This window comes from Chanodichthys erythropterus, chromosome 18 (genome assembly GCF_024489055.1).
Source record: "Chanodichthys erythropterus isolate Z2021 chromosome 18, ASM2448905v1, whole genome shotgun sequence".
NCBI lineage: Eukaryota > Metazoa > Chordata > Actinopteri > Cypriniformes > Xenocyprididae > Chanodichthys > Chanodichthys erythropterus.
In genome coordinates, this window is record NC_090238.1 from 12,254,989 (window position 1) to 12,275,563 (window position 20,575).

General features: G+C 38.3%; 1 protein-coding gene across 4 annotated transcripts in view; it reads right to left on the minus strand.

Annotated features, from left to right (window-relative positions):
• Nucleotides 1-13,951, minus strand: part of bcl11ba (BCL11 transcription factor B a) — a 52,896-nt gene extending 38,945 nt beyond the window's left edge. For 2 of the 4 annotated variants that reach the window (XM_067368373.1, XM_067368372.1), the window contains exon 1: nucleotides 12,053-12,187. In XM_067368373.1, the coding sequence (XP_067224474.1) occupies nucleotides 12,053-12,110 (58 nt within the window). In that variant the 5' untranslated portion in view covers nucleotides 12,111-12,187. Of the gene's footprint in view, nucleotides 1-574; nucleotides 628-12,052; nucleotides 12,188-13,545; nucleotides 13,576-13,859 lie in introns of those variants that run through there. The other 2 variants (XM_067368375.1, XM_067368374.1) reach the window with 2 other exon arrangements.
• Between the last annotated feature and the right edge of the window lie 6,624 nt (nucleotides 13,952-20,575).

A 20,575-nucleotide genomic window follows, 5' to 3' on the forward strand; every position in this document is an offset into this window, starting at 1 on the left:
TGGATGGGGGAAAAATATTCCAATAATATCATGGAATGACACGTTTAATCCAATTTCACGATCCAATCAGATCCTGATAATCAAGTCCCGCCCTAGATTATTTCCCACATAATATTCTGTTTCACATCCCTTCATACAAATTAAACGCATTTTTAAACGGATGTCATCTTTAGCTCATAATTTTCCTTTTCCAGATTAATTCATGGAAAAATAACCCTAATTTACATTAGTATGGGAATTCAAAATAAAATACTGGCCACTTGGATGAGTAAAATTATTAACCAGTAATACTAAAACTACATTTTTTGATAACATTTTATTTTACAGTGTCCTTGTTACACGTTACATGTAGTTACTATAGTAATAACTAAAAATTATGCATAATTACATGCAACTAACCCTAAACCAAACTCAATCTTAATCCTAACTCTATAGTAAGTACAAGTAGATGAATAATATTACGCAGTACATAAATGTATGATTACACTGTAACAAGGACACCTTAAAATAAAATCTAACCCATTTTTCTTTTCTTACTTAATATTCTGTTTCACACACCTTCATTCATATTTACCTCAGTTGCCACTGTATCTATCCATGGATTTTTCCACTTCCAGATTCTTTAGCCTGCCGTCTTACACAAATGAATGCGTGGAGAAAACTAATATATATATATATATATATATATATATATATATATATATATATATATATATATATATATATATATATATATATATATATATATATATATATATATCAGTATGGGAAATTGAAATAAAATATTGGCCACTTGGGTGACAAAAATTATTAACAAAAAATATAATCATAATACGCCCTCACAATCCAATCAAATAAAATCAAGTCTCACTCTAAATTATTTCCCGTTTAATATTCTGTTTCACTCAGAAATACACTAGTCACTTTATGCAAATTAAGTGCAAATGCTGATTCATCTTTAACTCGACATTTCCCCCTGTATCCCTAAACTGCATCCCTAGCCACCTTCATACACTACTTCATGAAACAAAAACCTGATTAGAACACATCAGTGCAGGAAATTGAAATAAAATACAAATGATGTGGAACTTGAGACGCAATCACACATTTTCGGAGAGTTCAGGGTCAGTTCATTTAGCATTTCGTTATTTGGCAGCTTGTTAAAATAAAGGAAATGAATGTTGGGGCCCGTTTAAGCGTTCACCTATGTCCCCTGACAGTCCCACTAAACTTTGAGAGCAGAAAATAAAGGCAAACTTCAATTTAATCATCCCAGCGGCCACACACGAGGCACCTCGCTCTCGTTCAGCGTGTCCTGTCCTGTAACCAGCCAACTCTTGATAAACATCCATATGTGAGGCCGAGACCCAAGAGCAAGGAACTGTTATTAATATACAATACAGTACTTGTGAGGTTGAGAATGAGACCGCCAGACCTGAAACAGAAAGAGAGTGAGTCTGAAGGGAGAAGAGAGAGAGAAAAAAAAGCAAGGAGGAGGGAGGGAGGGCTCTGTTTTTGGCTGTGAGAGATATTTGCACAGCCATGAGAGCAAGAGGCCCTGCAGATCTTCTGGTTGATTCTGTCACCTAGATAAACAGCGCGGAGCGACGGGCGCTGAAACCACAGAGTACGCCGGACAACCTCAGTCCCTCTGCCTCCATTTTGAAATTTCAGCCTCACCTTTCAGTACGCGGCCACAATCGGCCCTTTGTAGCCCAACACCGAGTGCAAGAGCAGTTTTATCAAAGACAGTAGAGGCCCTTGACAAAGCCCCCTCGGGACCTCCTGACAGACAGCTCTGTTGATGTTACATTTGACAGCTTATCCTTGCGCCATACTAATCATAAGATCTAGACAAACACTTCTCTGACTGCCACTTTACACTCTTCAGCTTCCTGTCACTGCTTTCATGCTCTCTCTACTCAACACGCTGCATGATTTGGGTGAAAGCAGGAAAAAAAGAAGAAAAACACTACCATAGCAACACTTACAGCCACACAGCGAGCAGGTGTGGTTTTTTGAAGTGCACATAAATCTGGGAGGAAAATGAAGGGAGGAATTCACAAATTGTCAGAGCCTAAATGACAAATGTGAGAAGAAGAAGAACAACAACAACAACCCTGTGGTCTTAGGATTCTAATTTGTTATATTGTTTTAATTTTTAAATTTGGCTTGTGCACGTTATGCGCTTTTCGCCAGTACGAGGCCTAAAAGCCTCTCTGAGTGAAACCGTGCCGCTCACTGGAACGCCATGAGAAGAGACAGACGCCGAGCGAGACAAAGATGGAGGAACGGACCACTCTGCTCACACAACACAGGTAGCCCTGTTTACATCTCCCAGAGGAACCGCCTAACCACTAATTTTCGATGATGAATTACGAGCAGCCTGCGCATCCATCTGCAATTTGTCCACGGTCCAAATTATGAATGCGGACAGATTTGTAATGTCAAGCTCGAAATGCACTTTGAAAACGAAACCACTAAACCTTCTCTTATCTCTATTTCAGACGATACGTACTACATTAGAGAGACTTTAGATCTGCATCCTGTTAAACAACAGCATCTGAACACTTTGCAATCAGATTACGGAAGCATTTAGCACAAAGCATTCAAAATATGTCTTATTTTATTTCCGCACACATAGTGTCTGGGTTCACATTTTGCACCATAATGAAGGAAATAACTGAAGATGACTAAGGTACTTCAACCCCCCCTTCAAATCCAGCCCCCCCACCCGACTCAGACATATAGGAGTGGAGCACAGACCCCCTCTGGGCAATATCAGACCATCTGTGCATTAGATTAGTCTGCATGTAAATAAAGAGAAAGGAGTGCACAGAGACTCATCAACCTATGTAAAACATTGCACTCACTGAAATTATGACTGTGATTACACTGCAGTGACTTATTTCAAATAAGCAATTTTATTTTACATTTTAATATATATATATATATATATATATATATATATATATATATATATATATATATATATAATTTTAAATAAATAAATATATATATATATATATATATATATATATATATATATATATATATATATATATATATACACACACACACACACACCTAATTATACCCATTGCATATATGAATGATTAAGATTTTTTTTATAATTAATTATATTGCTAATTGCTAATTAGTGTGATAATAGAAATTTTCAGTCATAATATAAAGTCTGAGACCAGTAGTAAAGAGGTTTCTATTTTGTATTCTTTTCTAATTATCTAATCTATTTTTACTCAAAACTTATTTGTTACCACAAATTTGAAGATAACACTTTTTTCTATGTAATGCATAAAAAAAACGCTGTATGAACACCACAAGTTTGTATAATTTCATTGTGGGGACACTGTAAATATATTTCTCCATCACTGGAGAAACTGTTTTACATATATCTGTAACTGTATTTGCACCTGTGAGCACATGCACAAAAAAGCATATGCATTTGAACCAATAAATGAAGATTGCTTGCAGGCATGTACATGAGCAATATGCGTGCATGTGTGCCTGTTTGTGTGTCACGCATTTGTGCATCCTGGGAAGCTGCACCAGCAGAGATGCACACACACACGCTGGAACGACTAACCCTATCATACACACCACTACAGGAAGAGGTCATTTTATATGATTTACTTCATGAACCACAGTGCATATTTTTGACATTTGTAATAAACTCAATTAAACAGCTATAATTGGCCAAACAGGTAATAAGTTGTACAATAAAATAAAAAGTAATAAGCAAAGTTAAGTAACAGAAGGTGGGAGTGAGATTGCAGCCTCTCTGTACTGTGGGAGAGAATTTAAGGTGTGCTAGTGGAAAGCGTTAGTTTAATGTGTCATAGGTCTAGCACAGACCTGAATCAAAGTGACAGCTGGAGAAAAAAACCCAGAGTGGTACAGAACGAGCGCAGCTGAAATTTTCTCTCTCCCTCTGTCCCCTTCTTTTGCTCTGTCTGTGCCAACCACAGGAAACACGCTGCTTGCAAGCAACGCCGCTAGTACGCACTTCAAAAGAAGGGACCCCCGTACACACAAACACACACACACACCAGGTGTTGTAATCATGTAAACATACGGTACAGTCTTGGACTATAGAGTCTGAACCAATCCATAAGTGTGTAAATCACCATAAATATATCACTAATTCACCCTCATGTTATTCAAAACCTGCATGATATTTTTTTTCATCTAGAATGTTCAAAAGCAGCTCTTCTTTAATACAATGAAAGACTGTATTGTAAAGAGAATTTTCAATAAATATCAACTTGAATTCAGTCGAAGACTCAGAGTATAGTGTATGAACAACTATCATAGTGCTTTTATGGAAAAGAGCAGCTCAGACATTCCTCCAAATATCTCCTTTTGCATTCCACAGAAAAAAAAGAGATAGAGAGAGAAATAGTCATACAGGTTTGGAAAGACAAGCGGTTAAATAAATGACAGAATATTCATTTTAGGAGATATTTTCTTTTATATAACTCCCTTGAAGGTACGAGACCAAACTATGCAGGCCCGATCCGACGGTTTGCATTTCCTGCTCTAGGCAAACAGGTGAGAGTCTGCAATTCCTCACAGTCACACACACACTCATCCACCAGCGATAACAATGCTGTCACCAAGGTAACATTACAGCTCATGATTTTCTCTGATCCCTCAACAAATACTCCATATAATTCTATCAGGGCCACCGAAATGTCAAATGTTATTTGTCTTTATCAAGCACTCTCTGGCAGCCGGAGAGAAAGACAGTGAGGGACAGTGGAAGAAAGACAGTCTGAATAATATTTATAGGTGGCTTAAAAAAAGAATGATATGAAATGAAATCTCAACTGTGGATAAAATACACTCAATTTCATTTTTGAATGAAAAAAGCACAATAAATACAGCCGGCAATATTTTAGATGCACATACATCCTGCAATTAAACCATTAATGTTAAAAATAATCCTCAGAAATCGACATTTATATGAGTCAGAATGCTCACTAATGACATTTCTAGAAAACATCAAACTAAAAAAAGACATGGCTTCCAAAAACGAACACATCAACAAAGCACAGTTCTGGATTTATCCTTTTCCATTCTGGATTTATGCACCATTGTTCATGGGCCCTCTGACTCATACTTACGAAGATTTTTTGTTTGTGAGGAACCAAATTGCTGTTGACAGGTATTTGGCTGATCATGGTACAGTCTGGCTTTCCCTCCAAAACACACAAAGGTCTGCGTGTTACGTAACAGCGCTTTAGCAGCCCAGCGTTAGCGTACCTTTCATCCTCGGACTGTCACCCTGCAAACGTCACCATTAACGTTCAGTGCTATCTGGCTCACGGTTGAGCTGTTGAGATTTTCCGTAGCGATATCAGAATAAAAAGTCACAGACAAACAGGTTTTCAGAGAGGTTTTTTAGAAATTGCAACTGTTAGGGCCTAATTAGACAACACACACCATTTAACGGATTTCATATTGTTTTTTACTGGGTCCATAAATTTTCGTATTTAAATCTTGAAAGACTTTCTAATGCTGTCCAGATATCAAGATTTACCCCGTGCCAATTAAAGCCATTCACAGAACTGTGCGCAGAGGGCGGAGCGTGCTGAAAATGAAAGCCAGGGAACGGGCCTAATCAAACAATAAAAGCTCCGCTTTACTGTTTGTGCGTTATTTTCTTATGTTTCCCATCAGCCTAAACTGCACAAGAGCAGAAGCAGTGGGTGGGGGCTTCGGTATTTGCGCTGCTACGTACACAAACCTCACCACACCAGCCCACAAAGTAAAATTCTGAAATACCCACTCTGAGCCGCCCGCTACCCGAGCACATAACAGAGACGCAGGCTAGCTGAGTAGGACAGGCTGGATTTGGGTTGAGCCTTCCACTCAGATGGCACGCAAACAAACAAAACAGATCCACAAAGAGGTAGCGAGTCAACGGCAGCCGTCTCTCTAGTCATTTCACGTTCGCTGTGCGTCCAAAAGGCCTGTGTAACACATGCACATGTATCAGCAGCCCTTACAGGAATTTATCAGGAATTAATTAGTCTGTCATTAATCTGTAACCTACAGTCAAGCGCACCAACGCTCAAACCGCAAACCTCCGCCTTGCGCTAGGCCTCTAGTTTTTCCTGTTTTCTCTTGCTTGAAAACTTCTCTGTGACCTGTTTGTTTAGCTAAATTTGTGTCAAAATGCATTACACAAAACAAGTGACACCATCATGTTTGGCTGTTTTAGGAGACTGTTAGCCTGAAGGCCTTCGCAAATCCTATAAAATAAAAAACAAAGAGCCGCACTTGTTCAGGATATTTAGCTTGCAGAGCGCTCCTGTGCAGATGCAAAGCGCCTCTGCGAGGTTTTAAAGCACTAGTAAATGCGTGCGCGGCGGTGGCATGCGTGTGTGAGCGCAAAGCATGGTGCATGTGCAAATGAAGCTGTTAACAAGAAGAGAACAGGGATCATCGTGGCACACGGCGGCGGTGGAATTTTAAAAGCGTGATCCTCGGCCGCTGCGGCGGCACTAGTCCATTGTTTAATTAAAAAAGGGGGGGAAAAAAGAAAATGGGTCGTCTTGCAGGTAAAAAGAGATTAACATGATGATGTCCACTGGGAGCCCGTCTAAGCATCGCTAACCCTTTATCGGCAAATCTCATCAGGGAGATATTACCTAATATTTTCACAAGGAATTATGAGTAGCTGGAACGACTAAATCTCACCTGAAGCTTAGCATCTCTCTCTTTTTTTCCCCTGCAAAGCTTTTGTTTCTAATGAAATAACACTAAAAGGCACGTATATGTCACAGTTGCAGAACTAGTAACACATTCCCACACAACACGCTCATGTGATGCTCAGGAAGCGGAGCGTTTCCATGCTCAGAGCTGGTCAGAACTCATCCAGCTGTGGGACGTCAAACACTCAAGCCACTATTACGAGTGTCTGCGTCTCATAAATCAAGCCATGGAAAACTATGCCCACTTTTGATGCCGTCCAAAGGATTCAGTCGCCTTGATGCATTTATACTGACAGACTGTACTTTTCATCAGAGAGGGATTTCTGTTGCTCTCTCACTCTCCCGCTCGTGGCGCAAACAAAAGGCACCTGAAACTGAAAGGAAGAGAGAATATGCAAGCATATTAATCAAACGTGCCAGGCAGACATTTTGCCCATTGTTATGTGGAGAGTGTAAGCTCTGTAGAGGCTACCATTTTTTATATCACAGACTCAAATTTATTTATTTAGATGGCAAGAACAATAGGTCCTCAGTCAGAGGGGCCCACAAGTTCCAGAGCCACTTCATCATTCACTTTTAAGCATGCTTGGAAAAAGAACGAGGTGACGTTCAAGCTAAATTTGTTTGTTTTGGTGTCACGCTTGATGTCCTATCTATATTTAAAGCTACACCTATCAAATACTTATTACACATCTAAATGAGCACTGAGAAGCGATCCAACTCTCACTGTAAATTATTAAATATGTGCTTGAGCGCTAAAGACAAAAAAAAAAAAAAAAAAGGAATGACAGAGCCATCATGTTTTAAGACCAGCTGCTGCTGTGAGGCGTTGACAGTTTGCATCTGAGCATGTGTGTTAATGGCAGTATCGTTTGAAACATCTATGCAGAGTCGTCGGAAGCCGCAGCCCCCTATTTCACTCGACTTAACCATTTAAGTACATTTAGGAAATATGTTTTTACACTTTTTCAAAACTGCCTTCCACCCCCTCTGGCAGACTTAGAGCTCCCCCTAGCAGGTCATGGCCAGCAAACTCTGCACTGCAAATGCAAGGTGGCCCAATTCAGCACACAGACAAAATTGAATAAAAACAAGGACATTTAAGTCCCTGAATTATAAAAGAAATTAATAAAATGAGCATTTAAAAAGGAACATATTTTCAGACCTGTTTAGTTTAATTTGAAATATGCCATTTTTAAAAAAAATAAATACATAAAAAAAATAAAACCCTGCCTATTTCATACATACTTTTGCAAATTACAAATAAATAAGCAAACATTTTCTAAATAAATAAAAAAATAATAATAATTTTTAAGGATTTCTGCAGCTGAACACCTCTTGTATTAACGCCTGTGCCTGCATCCAAATATCTGGCCTTTTTTTTTTTTTTTAATTACTATAATCAAATACGTTAATGTTTATATCCAAACAGCTAAGAATATGTTTTGAATCGATCCATTATCATAAATTAAATCGTCTCAGACGTGATGACATAAAGTCATGGCTTCAAATTTATGTCCTAAACACATTCAAAGCAAAGTTCCGATAAAGACAGTTTCCTGTGCTGGCAGGTCTAATGTGAAACATGCATCTCAAGCAAGAGCTGAAAATTTATGTTACAACTTCATAATTCCGCAGCTCACCGGAGAAAAAAAGCCTTCTCGTTGTCATCTGATTTCCTTCATTTGAAGATGACATCTGTTAACTCGCTTTTAGATTTATTTTTAAAGCTCTACAGAATAAAAGGCACTACGCTGACATGACGAATGAAACAGTTGTCAAAATCAAATTTAAATTCAGCCAATTCAGTGATGACAAGCTCACATAAATACACTCACTGAATGCAAACATGTATCTAAAAATTATAGTACATTAGTGAACATTGAGGGTTTGGAATCAATGTGATTTTTATAATTCATTTTTATTAGAAAGCTACAAAACTCTGCATTTTAGTATATGTAAAGAAAATACGCTAAACACTGCAACCGGTCGCATTTCACGCAGAACTAATAAACCACTGGGTTTATAGAATATGCGTTTGAGTGGCGTAATGTAGCACACAACCACAGGCTGATAAACCATTAAAACTACTGATGTACAGCACTGCAAAGTTTGCAGATCGCTCACGCCGAGAACACATAAATTACCATGTGGACGTAAACTACACACACACACTCTCTCTCTCTGTCTCTCTCTCTCTCCTGAACACTTGAGCAGACAAAAATTGCCTCTCACTAACTCGAGGCTAATCCAGCTAAGACACCGTGGTTAACAAAACTAAATACCACAGAAGACATGCTGACGAGCAGACATGCACACACACACACCCTTGTTTACAGCTCCAAATATGTCCTCAAAATGAAACTTTGAGGTGGGGACCACTCGGTTTTTGACCTTGACATTTAAAGCAAAATTTGACTATTACAAAGAAAAAAACAGATAGGCTATATTCAACTGTCATCCACATTTTCATGCTAATTTAGCTGCTCTACAAGAAGCTATTTCCCATATCAAACAGAATGAAAGTGAACAAGCTGGCACTGGGTCTTTGAGCTTGCACATTTGCACACATGCTAGCGTGCACGAAAAATTCATACAGTGCCTGGTACAAACAAAAACTCGTTACATCAAAATCATAGCCACAAACTCGTACACATCAGCATGTGACAAGAATTCTGAACTACGAGGAACGAACGTACCCCTGAGCTCAGATGACTATCTGTTAGCACCTGGCCTACATGCCCTCTGCATTAAAAACCACTAAGGCATGATACGTTTGAGGAACCTCTCTGAAGCTTATATATTCATTCACTGGTGATGCAATGAACACCTTTCAATCTCTAGTTTCTAAGAAGGAGAAAGTCAACCACCTTCCTTTCTCTCTCTCTCTCTCTCTCACTGTGTGCATGTTTAAAAAAATACACAAAAGCTTGATGTCTAAACTGGCGTCTGCTTTACTCTGTGCACGTCTGCATTTGTGTCCGTTTGTGAGTGTGTGTGTGTGTGTGTGTGTGTGAGAGAGGGAGAGAAAGCACTCAGGGAAAGTTCCTTGGTGTAACTGGAGCATTCTGAAATTTAAAGCCCAAATTAATAACCACAGCCATTGTACATGCAATGACTGATGGGACATGTGATAACTATAGCGACAGAAATTCAAAAAGGGTCATTTTCGACTAATCCAGAATGATTGTTTTACATGCATATTGAACGGATGCCATTTATGCCATAAACACAATCGGTTTGCATACATGCACATGCTGGTGCACATGAGAAAAATATATATAAATGATAATCATAATAACCGCATAAGCGGACGACACACACAAAAAGGGCAGCGCATGCCCTTTGGCAAACCTAGCTACATGCAATGCAAGCAAGATCATGTGCATTAAGCTTTAAATAACATCTCCATTGTCATTCGGACATAAGTCATAGTCATATTCGTAAGACTCAGTCATATTTGTAAACTCAACAGCAAATTCAAACACACAAAGCACAGGCATGCTACATGTTTACAGTGCAACCGCGTACATGTGTGTACGTACAGTAACAGATTAAGCCATTAGCGAAAGAATGGTGTGTGTTAGTGCATACATGGCCCTAACCCTGCAACACAAAACAGATTTGGGTGGCATTACATCACTAAGTTCTGCTATGAATTATCTATGCTCTGTAGACTACAGTTAAGCATGAATATGAAACTAAATCAGGACAGATTTCATTGTCTTTTAAGTTATTTGATATTTTTTTTTACTGCAACAGTTGCATTTTAGGAAGAGTACATATGTTTTAAAATTAGTTTCTGGATGTGTGAATAAATATATTTGTTTCCAAATGATGTAAAAGTCTCTAAAAAGGAAATTATCAAGCAATAAAATATAACTGCTGTCTTTGTTTGGAACTTTGTCACGAAAAGTCTCTCTATTTCAGTATCTGCCTCACAGTACCTACGCTTTACAGTCACAACCTTGACTCGGGGGCAAAGCTAAGTGTGAGAAACATTATTAGCCCTGTGCCTCCTTTGTTTCTTTGTACGCTCATATTGATTTTGCAAACTTCTGTTTTCTCCACGAAAGTAAAGGCTTTACATAAAAAAAGTGAGTTGTGTAAGAAGCCAATTCAAAAATGTATTTTCTTATTTAGTATAACTAGCTAAAGTAATAGTAAACATACGTGACATTTGTATCACCTATACTTTGACATCAAGTTATATTTCATTTAAATAATTTAACTTGCTCTGACACCTCTTTTCATTCGAGTGCACATCTAAGACACAAATGTTGCACAATTACAATCAATTTAAAGTAGTTTAAAAAAAAAACACAACACCACCACAAGCTCTCTGCAATCGTGCAGTGTGTGCACTGCAAAAATAAACCCTTAAACCGTTCCTGTGCTCGGTGGTTACAGGTAGCTTCTCACCTTGAGAACTACTACAAATATCTAAAAAAAAATAGCAAAGACTTTGGTTTAAAACGAAACATGATACGTAAAGTTACAATGCATTAGGTTTTGAGAAGACAGGCCTGCAACTCAAGCAAGCCATTTTAGCAGGCAAAATAAAATAATGGCCTAAAAATGTATTTTATCCTGCAATAAATTATTTTAATGACCATTTATATAGACTAATAAAATGTACAATTCATATATATATATGGATTAAACTAGAGAAAATAAAAATACACCATGCTCACTCTAAATTAGCATAATTTATGAAATTATGCTTAAATATTACAATAACATACACCTACACTTCACTTTCACCTAACTAAACTTAACTTTACATAAACTTACATACACATTCATACAATAATCAATGCAATTTTAAGTTTTTAATCGGATCTCATGGCCTGTTAACAATTCTTACATTAATCCAAACTAATCTGATAGCCTATTATTAAAAATAGCCAATAGAACTAATAAAAAACACACTAAATAAAAGATCTATATTTTAAGGTAGTCCAGAAAATAGTTCAATTTAATCCTTTAAAAAGCTTCAGTTTCAAGCAAAAGACTTTTTAATTCTTTTAAGTAACACTAAACCTATAAACCTGACTGTTTGCTTCAAACTGAACTCATAAATATCTTAACAATTAATTGAATTAATTTAATTCTGTTCGTGTAGATTATAATGATTTAATGCGTTTTAATATAATCAGTTCATCACTAACACCCCAAACTCTCTCACACACACACACACACACACACACACACACACAGACAGATGGTTACTTTCATTACTTGACAGATAAAAAAAAAAAAAAAAAAATCGCTAAACAACCACAAATAAGTCAAACAAAAGATTGACTTACGTTTTATAATTTCTCTTTGCGACAAATGCTGAGGGTTTCCCTGCTTGCGACGGGACATTGCCCTGGCATTTACACTGGCATCGCCCAGAGACCCGCACAAGGAATAGTCGGCTCGCGTCTTCTGTCCTCCGTGTCCGTGGCGTGGGCTTGTTTCCCCCTCCTCGGTAACAAACTTTTCCTGGGACTTCCAAAGAACTGCCACAGCTCCGAGCCGCGGATAGTGAGATAGGGGTCCCGTGAATGTGAGAGAAGCGAAAGTGTCTTTGCGCTCCGGCTCTCCAGATGACCAGAGACGCGCAGACGCTCACTACCTCAGCGACACACACATGCACTTCAGCTGTGTGCCGCGCGCGATCTGTCCGAGGGCGAAAATATCCTTGACGAGTGACAGTTGTGAAGAAACCACTGGAAATGTCTCAGAATGTGATACCCGGTGCGTTTGGATAGGTTGGACCCTGTGGTGGCTCTCTCTTCGTCCGGTCTGCGCCTTGTGGATTTGTCAAAGGCAATTCGAATTTTTTTTTTCTCTCTCTCTCTCTTTCTCTGAGTCCAAATAATTCTAAAAAAGAGAAATGGTCATTACTTATTAGATTGGATAAAACGAATCCAATTGAGTTGGCACTTGAGTGTGCCAAGCACTGGACAGTTCTTCTTCTCTCCTGGGCTCTTAGAGCATGCGATGCCCGGTTACTTTGCACTCTCTCCAACTCTTTGCACTTGCTCCCCTATTCGGCTTTGCGCACTGGAGACCAGGGACATGGACTTGCCACCTCCTTTCCAAATGAATGAAGCTTTTTTTTCTCCCTTTTCTGCCTCTATGAAGATGGCGGAGTCCTGCTTCTCCGGGAGCTCTCTGTGTCTCTGTGGCGAGGGCTGCCTCCGTACAATGGGATAAAATTCAAGTTCAAGTGCGGACGTGACGTTAAGTCTACAGTGGGAAAGAAAATTGGAGACTGCAAGAGCACTGGGGGCGACTAGTGGTGGCTTTTCACAACTATCGGATCACCAGAACAGTGGTGGAGAGCGTGGACATCGCGAGCCGCTGTCTTACACACACACACACACACGCACGCACACACACACACATACACGCGCACAAACACACAGCACCTGACAGACCGGCGCACTGCTTGTCTGTATCCGCTTTAGTGCAAATAAAACAATGCAATATTGCATGACTACAACGTTTGCGATGAATTTAAAGGGGAAAAGGCTACAAATAGCTTTATAAAATAAAAAAAATAATAAAAAATTGTATTTAAATACATAATGCACGTGCTTATGTTAATGTGTACATCTTTTATGCATGCACACAATCTGTGATATTGATAGTCATGCATTAACAGTATATATTTAAATCAGAAAATCTCAAATCATTTGATAGATTAAAGCATGAACGGATGCAAAAGAATACACTTCAGTGAGACATAAGTGTGCTGTTTACCTCACAAGCAATAAATTACATGAGACAAGACAGGCGTTGATATACTCACATCACATTTCTCCTTTATGTGTTTTATGTCCTACAGAAATGACATTATTAAATTAAACCCACATTTGGAGAAGGAAAAAAATCAGAAGGAAGAAAAAATATTATGAACAAGTGTTCAATGGACATTTCTTAATCTTTTTTGGTAGGCAATGTAATATATGTTTTTTATCATTTAAATCCACATATTACAAAATTTGATCACATCTACAGTATTTGAACAAATGAACACTAGACTAAAACTGTTGCATGTGTGTAAACGCAAGACTGAATACTAGAGGAAATGAAAATAGGGAGGTGTGTTCTGCAAATACTTGCATGATTTGAGTTTACTGGGTGAAATGCAAGCGGCGTTCCTTTGCTTCTGTTTTACGCTCAGCGTGCATCAGTAATATGAAAGCTGGTCATGTGGCTCAGATTTTTTGGATCATTTCTCGATGAAATTTGAAAACTGTAAAGAAAAAATAAAGGTTCTTCTGTGGGTTTGTTTAGCAAAAACTTAACTGTCTTCTAAAAATGACATTTTGACTGTTTATGGTTTTTTTTCGGAGCAGGTTCTTCAAATCAGTGTATTGGTTTCTGGGTTCTTTAACAAAAAACTTGAGTGAAAAAAGTAATTTATCAAGCTCTAAACCTTTTTTTCTAATTAGAACCAACCTGTATTTAAAAAAAAGTCAAATCAACTGACAAATGTTTCACTGTGATATCACTATTGATTAAAAATAAATTCCCATGATTCATTACATTCATTTCATTTTCAAATGCACCCTTGTTTTAAAGTTCAAGTTTTAAACTGAGGTGTCACTATATGCTAGTTGTTCAAAATGACACTTCAATTAAAAAATTAGAGGTCACACTTTAGTGTTCATACATGTGTTAACACTGAGGAAAACTAATGAACTACAAGCACTAAATATGTAATTATTTTCTAGAACTGCGCGTAATTAGGCATTCTTTTTGTTATTGCTATAGCACTTAATTATAGTAACATGTAATATGTGAACATGTTTAGTGTAAATTGAAACCAATTAGATAGACATTTCAAAACACGCTGTGGAAAAGTAAGCTAATAGTATGGGATTGTGGGGAACAGGACAAGTAATTACCATTTTAATTTTTATGGAGACTTTACCTTCAACAGTTTATTAACTTGGTGTGCAAAGAAGAGTCATGGCGCTATAGCAGCACAGAGGGTCTGGCTTGTGCCAGTTCAGTGGCAGGTAGTGCCCAAATGAGAGCGTGTCTGCGTCGATCCATCTGCTCATTATCCATCATGGGATGTGACGCTGGGTGGCACAGCCTCGCCATCAATGCCATATATCCTGCCGCTGTCTCTGATATGTCCTCCGCCCCTGAACTCTGTTAAACGACACCACAACTTTCACGTTAATTCTTTGAGACAGACAGACAGATAGACAGACAGACAGACAGAATTCTTGTCACATATCAAGGAAACTGAGTCTGAGTTACTGAATTCCATATAAAATTCCAGGTGTTGCCAAAAAATGACATTTTTATGATTTACAAGAAGGATATCATCTTCCTGGAAATCAAGATTGGAGGAGGTTGTAGCTGATACGAGCTCTGCTACTGGATTATTCTGCCTATATAAAAAACATGAAATGTTCTCTGAAAAGCAGTGGTTGCCCACAGCTGAAAATCCTCATTTATTGCATGAATTCATTGGACATATTCTGTACTTTGCTCAGTTTTGCATTGAGTTTTCCCCCATATGCCAATCCATTTGTCTCTATAATGATAGTTTTGACTCAGATAAAAAATAAAAAAAACTCTGAGAAACAACTTTCTCCTCTATACATTACCAGTGAGAGTGTATGAATAGTGTCTTTCATTTAGACTGAGAATAGATTAAGAGAATCTAAAATGATTATTTAAAAAATGATATGAAACACTTCTGAAATCAATACACATTATTGCTGTTGATTGCACACATTTTTGTTTTAATGTTAATAAAGTTACCTGTATTTTGGGCTGCATTTTCTCAGGTGCTTATAGGGAATTTGGACACACATTGTTCCATAAAAGACTTCTATACATGCGCCTATGGAAGAAAACAATGGCAAAATGATATAAATCTCATCTCAATAAAGTCCTAAATGTGGTTCTTTAAAAAAAAATAAATAAATAAATATATATATATATATATATATATATATATATATATATATATATATATATATATATATATATATATATATATACAGACAACATTGTTTTTATCATCACAAACTGCCTTGCTGAGGTGAATCACAAATCAAATATTGGAAGCACAAACTCTAAATTTAGTTTAGCCTACTTTTCCAGAATTTATAAACAGAGCCTCATATTTTATATTGCAGTGCTCATGCAATAAATATCTTTATATGCGATGTCAAACCGAGGACATTAAATTCTTAAAATTTGTGTTCAGTTTTAAGGACTAAGTGTGTCCACCACACTTGACAAGATATATTTATTTGCAATCTAGCTCTCCTATGTGCTGAACTTGCAATGCAACAGTACCCTCTATTGGCCAGTTACTGCCACAAAAATTCACAAGCTTGGACCTCAAACACTCATTTCCTTCAATTTCACACTTCATAATTATTTTTTTATTATTCATTTATTTATTTTTAAATTCATGGCAAAATGAAACAACCAACCTATGTTGAATGGCTAATATGTATTGTGTTGGAATTTTGAATTATCTACATATGCTTTTCTGAAAATACAAAATGACCCCATTTTGTACAGAGTTCTTGTTTTACCTTCATCTAACGTTGTATTTAAATGAAGAGACTGAAGACGTTTCTTTAATTACAAATGAGTTTAATTATAATTTAAAAAAATATATATCTTATCTCTTCAACATTTTATAATAAAGAATTGAAAAGACCTTTCATATGTTGAAGGATTCAGTCTAGTTTGAACGCTATTTTCAGAGCTAGATCGTTTGAGAGATGTTTAATTAGCATTTAGCCACTTTCTTGGATTTACTTCACTTTTTGACATCTCTCAAACACTAAACTTCTCACAATACAAAAGCCAATCACAAACATCTTAGATGTGTGTTTGCTTGCAGAAAGTAAAGTTACTAAAACAAATGTGCTGACAGAAGAAACTGAGAGGGACAAAATCTCCCAACATTTCAAATCAATTTCTGGAATTCAGGAACAAAACCTAAAATCAACTAAAAACCACAATGGATATGAATACACATCCAGCATATCCTCATCATAGAGCTCATTAGGATCAGTCTATGAAGATTCATCTTATTTCATCTGTCCCCAACTCTCTCTCACCCCTGCTATGTCACCATCAAGAGAAAAACATTAATCTAGTGAATCTGAAGGAATGTCAGCCTTAATTGCTGTTCATTGGGGAAAAAAAGAGATAAAATGGAAAGACATGGCTTTGTCAAGCAATAAAAGATGTGAGCGATAAGACTGTCTGATAAATCACATCTCAGCCTCCTGTCATCGCTCAGCTCAAGGCCTGGTGGCCATCTTGTGGGCGGCTCTCACCTCAGGCTTGCAAATGAAACCAAACAGCTTTCAGGACGTCTCCTATCACCGATCCCTATTGGGACGGCACATCCCCTGCACTTTCCAGGACCCGGCGAGTGGGTCCAGGGGGTAAAACATGACTGTTTGAAAAGAAAAATGGCAACAGAGTGTGACTAAATCGGTTTGCTTGGCAGCCGGACAAAGGCTTGATTCCACCGCTCCCGAGAGAAAACGCGGGGCCCGAGAAACCTGGCATCAGATCGGAAAGTTGAATGTTGCCAAAGGCGCACATTCACAACAATTAGCTACCTTTTCAGTCCCAGCCCCATGGTTATCCATCCCCTAGGTGGTTATCTAATCGCTTGCTTTTGTTTAGAGGAACAGCTCTCTTTCACTCTGGGCTGACATCATTTACGGCTGCCGGCTGGCGCTTTTCTAAATCTGCAGAGGAGCGCGGGAGTGGCGGCCCATCAAGGAGTCTAAGTAGATAAACAGGGACGTACCCAACCTCTTAATGCAACTTCATAAGCCTCTAGTGCTCAAAGAGCACCACAAATGGGGCGATCGTCTAGTTTCCAGCACGCATGCAAGGCGAGCTTTGCGGAGAAACTTTCAGAAGAGGTGTAAGAGTGCCGGCCTGTCGACTTAAAACCACCATGGGGAGGGAGAGCTGGCGTTTGAGGAGACCACAGGGATTAAACCGAAGAAATGTGAAGAAGATCTCGTCTTTATCCTTCAGCTTCTTGGCTGATGTCAGGCTGACTACAGAGTTTTGCTCAGCTGTCCCTTTTCAGTTTTCCCCTGGCAGCACATTTCATCACTGTGGTTTTTGTAGCATAAAGCTGTCCATCATTAAATCTGCTGTATTCTAATGGCCCATATCCTCTCCGTACTCAGTGTCGGTCAGATGACCGAGGTGTGTGCTGAGGTTACCGCGAGGTGTGCGTCTTTACAGTGATGAATAGTATGGTCGCCATCTCCTGCCGTCCTTACACAGAAGTCACTCCCGGTTCACACCGATAACGCCGTTCCAGCCGTAAATACGGGGCTCATTTACATCAAGAGATGACAAATGCGTGTGTGTGGGATTGCGTGCGCGCGTGTCCTCCCACCGAGAGCTCGCGGGATGGTTCGGGGCTTAACCATATCAAAAGGCCTGACACGCTTTAAACAAGAAGACCAGGCGCAACTGCTGCAAAATACAAAAATGATGACACAAATTAGTTCTTATTGTTTTCTTGTGGGCATGTTGCAATGATGCAATCATGAGCAATGCTCACACTGCCATTTTTGAAGTGTCAGGGTACAAGAGAACGTTGGCAATCCAGTTACCTTGCTATCATCCCTTCAGGAACGACTGAGAAACAGCTTTGCAAAATGAATTAATAAAGCAGTAAGCGACAAGAGGTCATGCGTTGCAATGATTTTACCAAAGTTAAGCACAACTTAAAGCTTAACTGTGCAATTTCTTTTATATAACAACAATATGAATAAAGATCCCAATGTTCAACGAATAATTTCTGCATCACTGACATCAAACTGATTTGCAAAAAATAATGACCATCACTGTATTGAAGTCAAAACAAATTATTAAAATATTATCCGGAGAATATTTACTTTGAATGTTGACAGGGCATCTTTTTTTCCACCCACTAATCAGGTAATATGAAATGCCTAAATACATGTGGAAAACAAGGAATTATTATGAATTTATACATAATTTCCAGATAAAAAAAAAAACAATACAATTTGAAAAGAAAGAAAGAAAGACAGAAAGGTTTTTCACACTGCGCTTAACCCCAAGTCTTCATTCTAAACACCGTTTTTTACCCCAGGTAAAGGAACGTTTTTTAGCACTGCTCCAGAGCAGGGTTAGCACCGGTTTTTGGTGTTAACTCTTTACTGCGGTACCAAACTTGTACAGTGTGAAACGATGCGGTGTTAGGCCTAGTCCACATGTACACAAGAGTTTCCTCCTTCATTAAAAAAAAAAAATCATGTACACATGAAAACGCAAAAACACGCAATAAAGCACTATCTACTAAAGCATGCCAAACCAACAAGTGGCGATATAACCCTAACCATAAAGCCATGTTGGCCAATCAGAGGCCTGGAAAAAAGGTCCTGGTTCCGACGTCACAAGCCAAAATCTCCAGTTTCACCATCTACATGACAACACTGCAATCAGAGTTTCTAAAAATCTTCAGCCTGGCAGGAATTTTCAAAGAAGTTCAGTTTCAGTGACTGGATACTGCGTTTGCATGTGGACGAACGGCCAAACCGCAAAAAAAAGCTGCAGTTTTGAAAATACCCATGTTCATGTGGAAAGGGCCTAAGAATGTTATAGCACATATCTCATATTCATATCCTTTGGACAGTCACGGAAACACAGTTCTCGCATTGTACTGTATATAAACACAAAATTCAGTGTTTGAGAGAAAAAATGTCAAATGCTGAGAGAAAACGCAACAATTTGAGTGAAGAGGAGAGCGTTTCATTCCAAAATGTCCATTCAGTACAAACCCAGGATTCCTTTTACCGGGTTTAGAATAACAAAGGGGTTATCTATTTAAATTGCGAAAAGCCCTAAAGAAAGAAAGAAAGAAAGGGCTCTTCACAGTGAGCTTAACCCCGGTTATCTTCATTCTAAACACCGTTTTTAACCCCGCAAAAAGAACGTTTCGTGCTTGTAATTTAGAAGTGGGGTTAGCACCGCTTTTTACTTATGAAAGTAAAAAGCACTGGTTTTGCGGTGTTATCCCCGCATTGTGGTGCCAAACTTGTGCAGTGTGAAACTATGCAGTGTTAGAATTTTACAGCTAGACGCTTAGCAACAGACAACCAATCGCGCGCCTCATATTAGCGTGCTTTAGATAGTCACGGAAACACCTATAGGCCTATAAACAGTAAATTCAGTGTTTCAGAGGAAAAATGTAAAATCCTGATAGAAAACGTGACAATCTGAGTGAAGAAGAAACTGTTTCATTCTTACCTTCTCAGTCCGAAATGTCCATTTAGTATAAACTTGATAGTACAGTCGGTAGTACGAGGATGCATGCTAGAGCTTTAATGTAAACAGGTCGCATGCTGTGTTCATTCAATCAATGACACTGACACTGCAAATATGCAAATAACAACGTTAACCCAAGGTTTAGGAAAGTACAGTGTGAAATGTCATTTTCAAATATCCAGGATTAATTTTTAACCCCAGATCAAATTTGGCAAATAACATAGAATTCAATTAATCTGTGGACACAGGTGTGCGTACATCAGACAGCTTTGAATGTGGCTCATCCAATCAGGTTGCAACTTAAAATTTTATAGCATAAATCATGTTTTTGGCTATATCATAATGTTCAGACTGCCATTTGAGCAGTGATGCAGATTCTTTCACACCAGACTGTAAGCGGTGGACAGAGTTAATCAACATGTCACACACACACACACACAGTGACCCCACAGGCTGAACCTGCTGTATTTGTTTGTTGCCGTGACTTGTTATCAGGAATCAGCGTTTCGAGGGACACC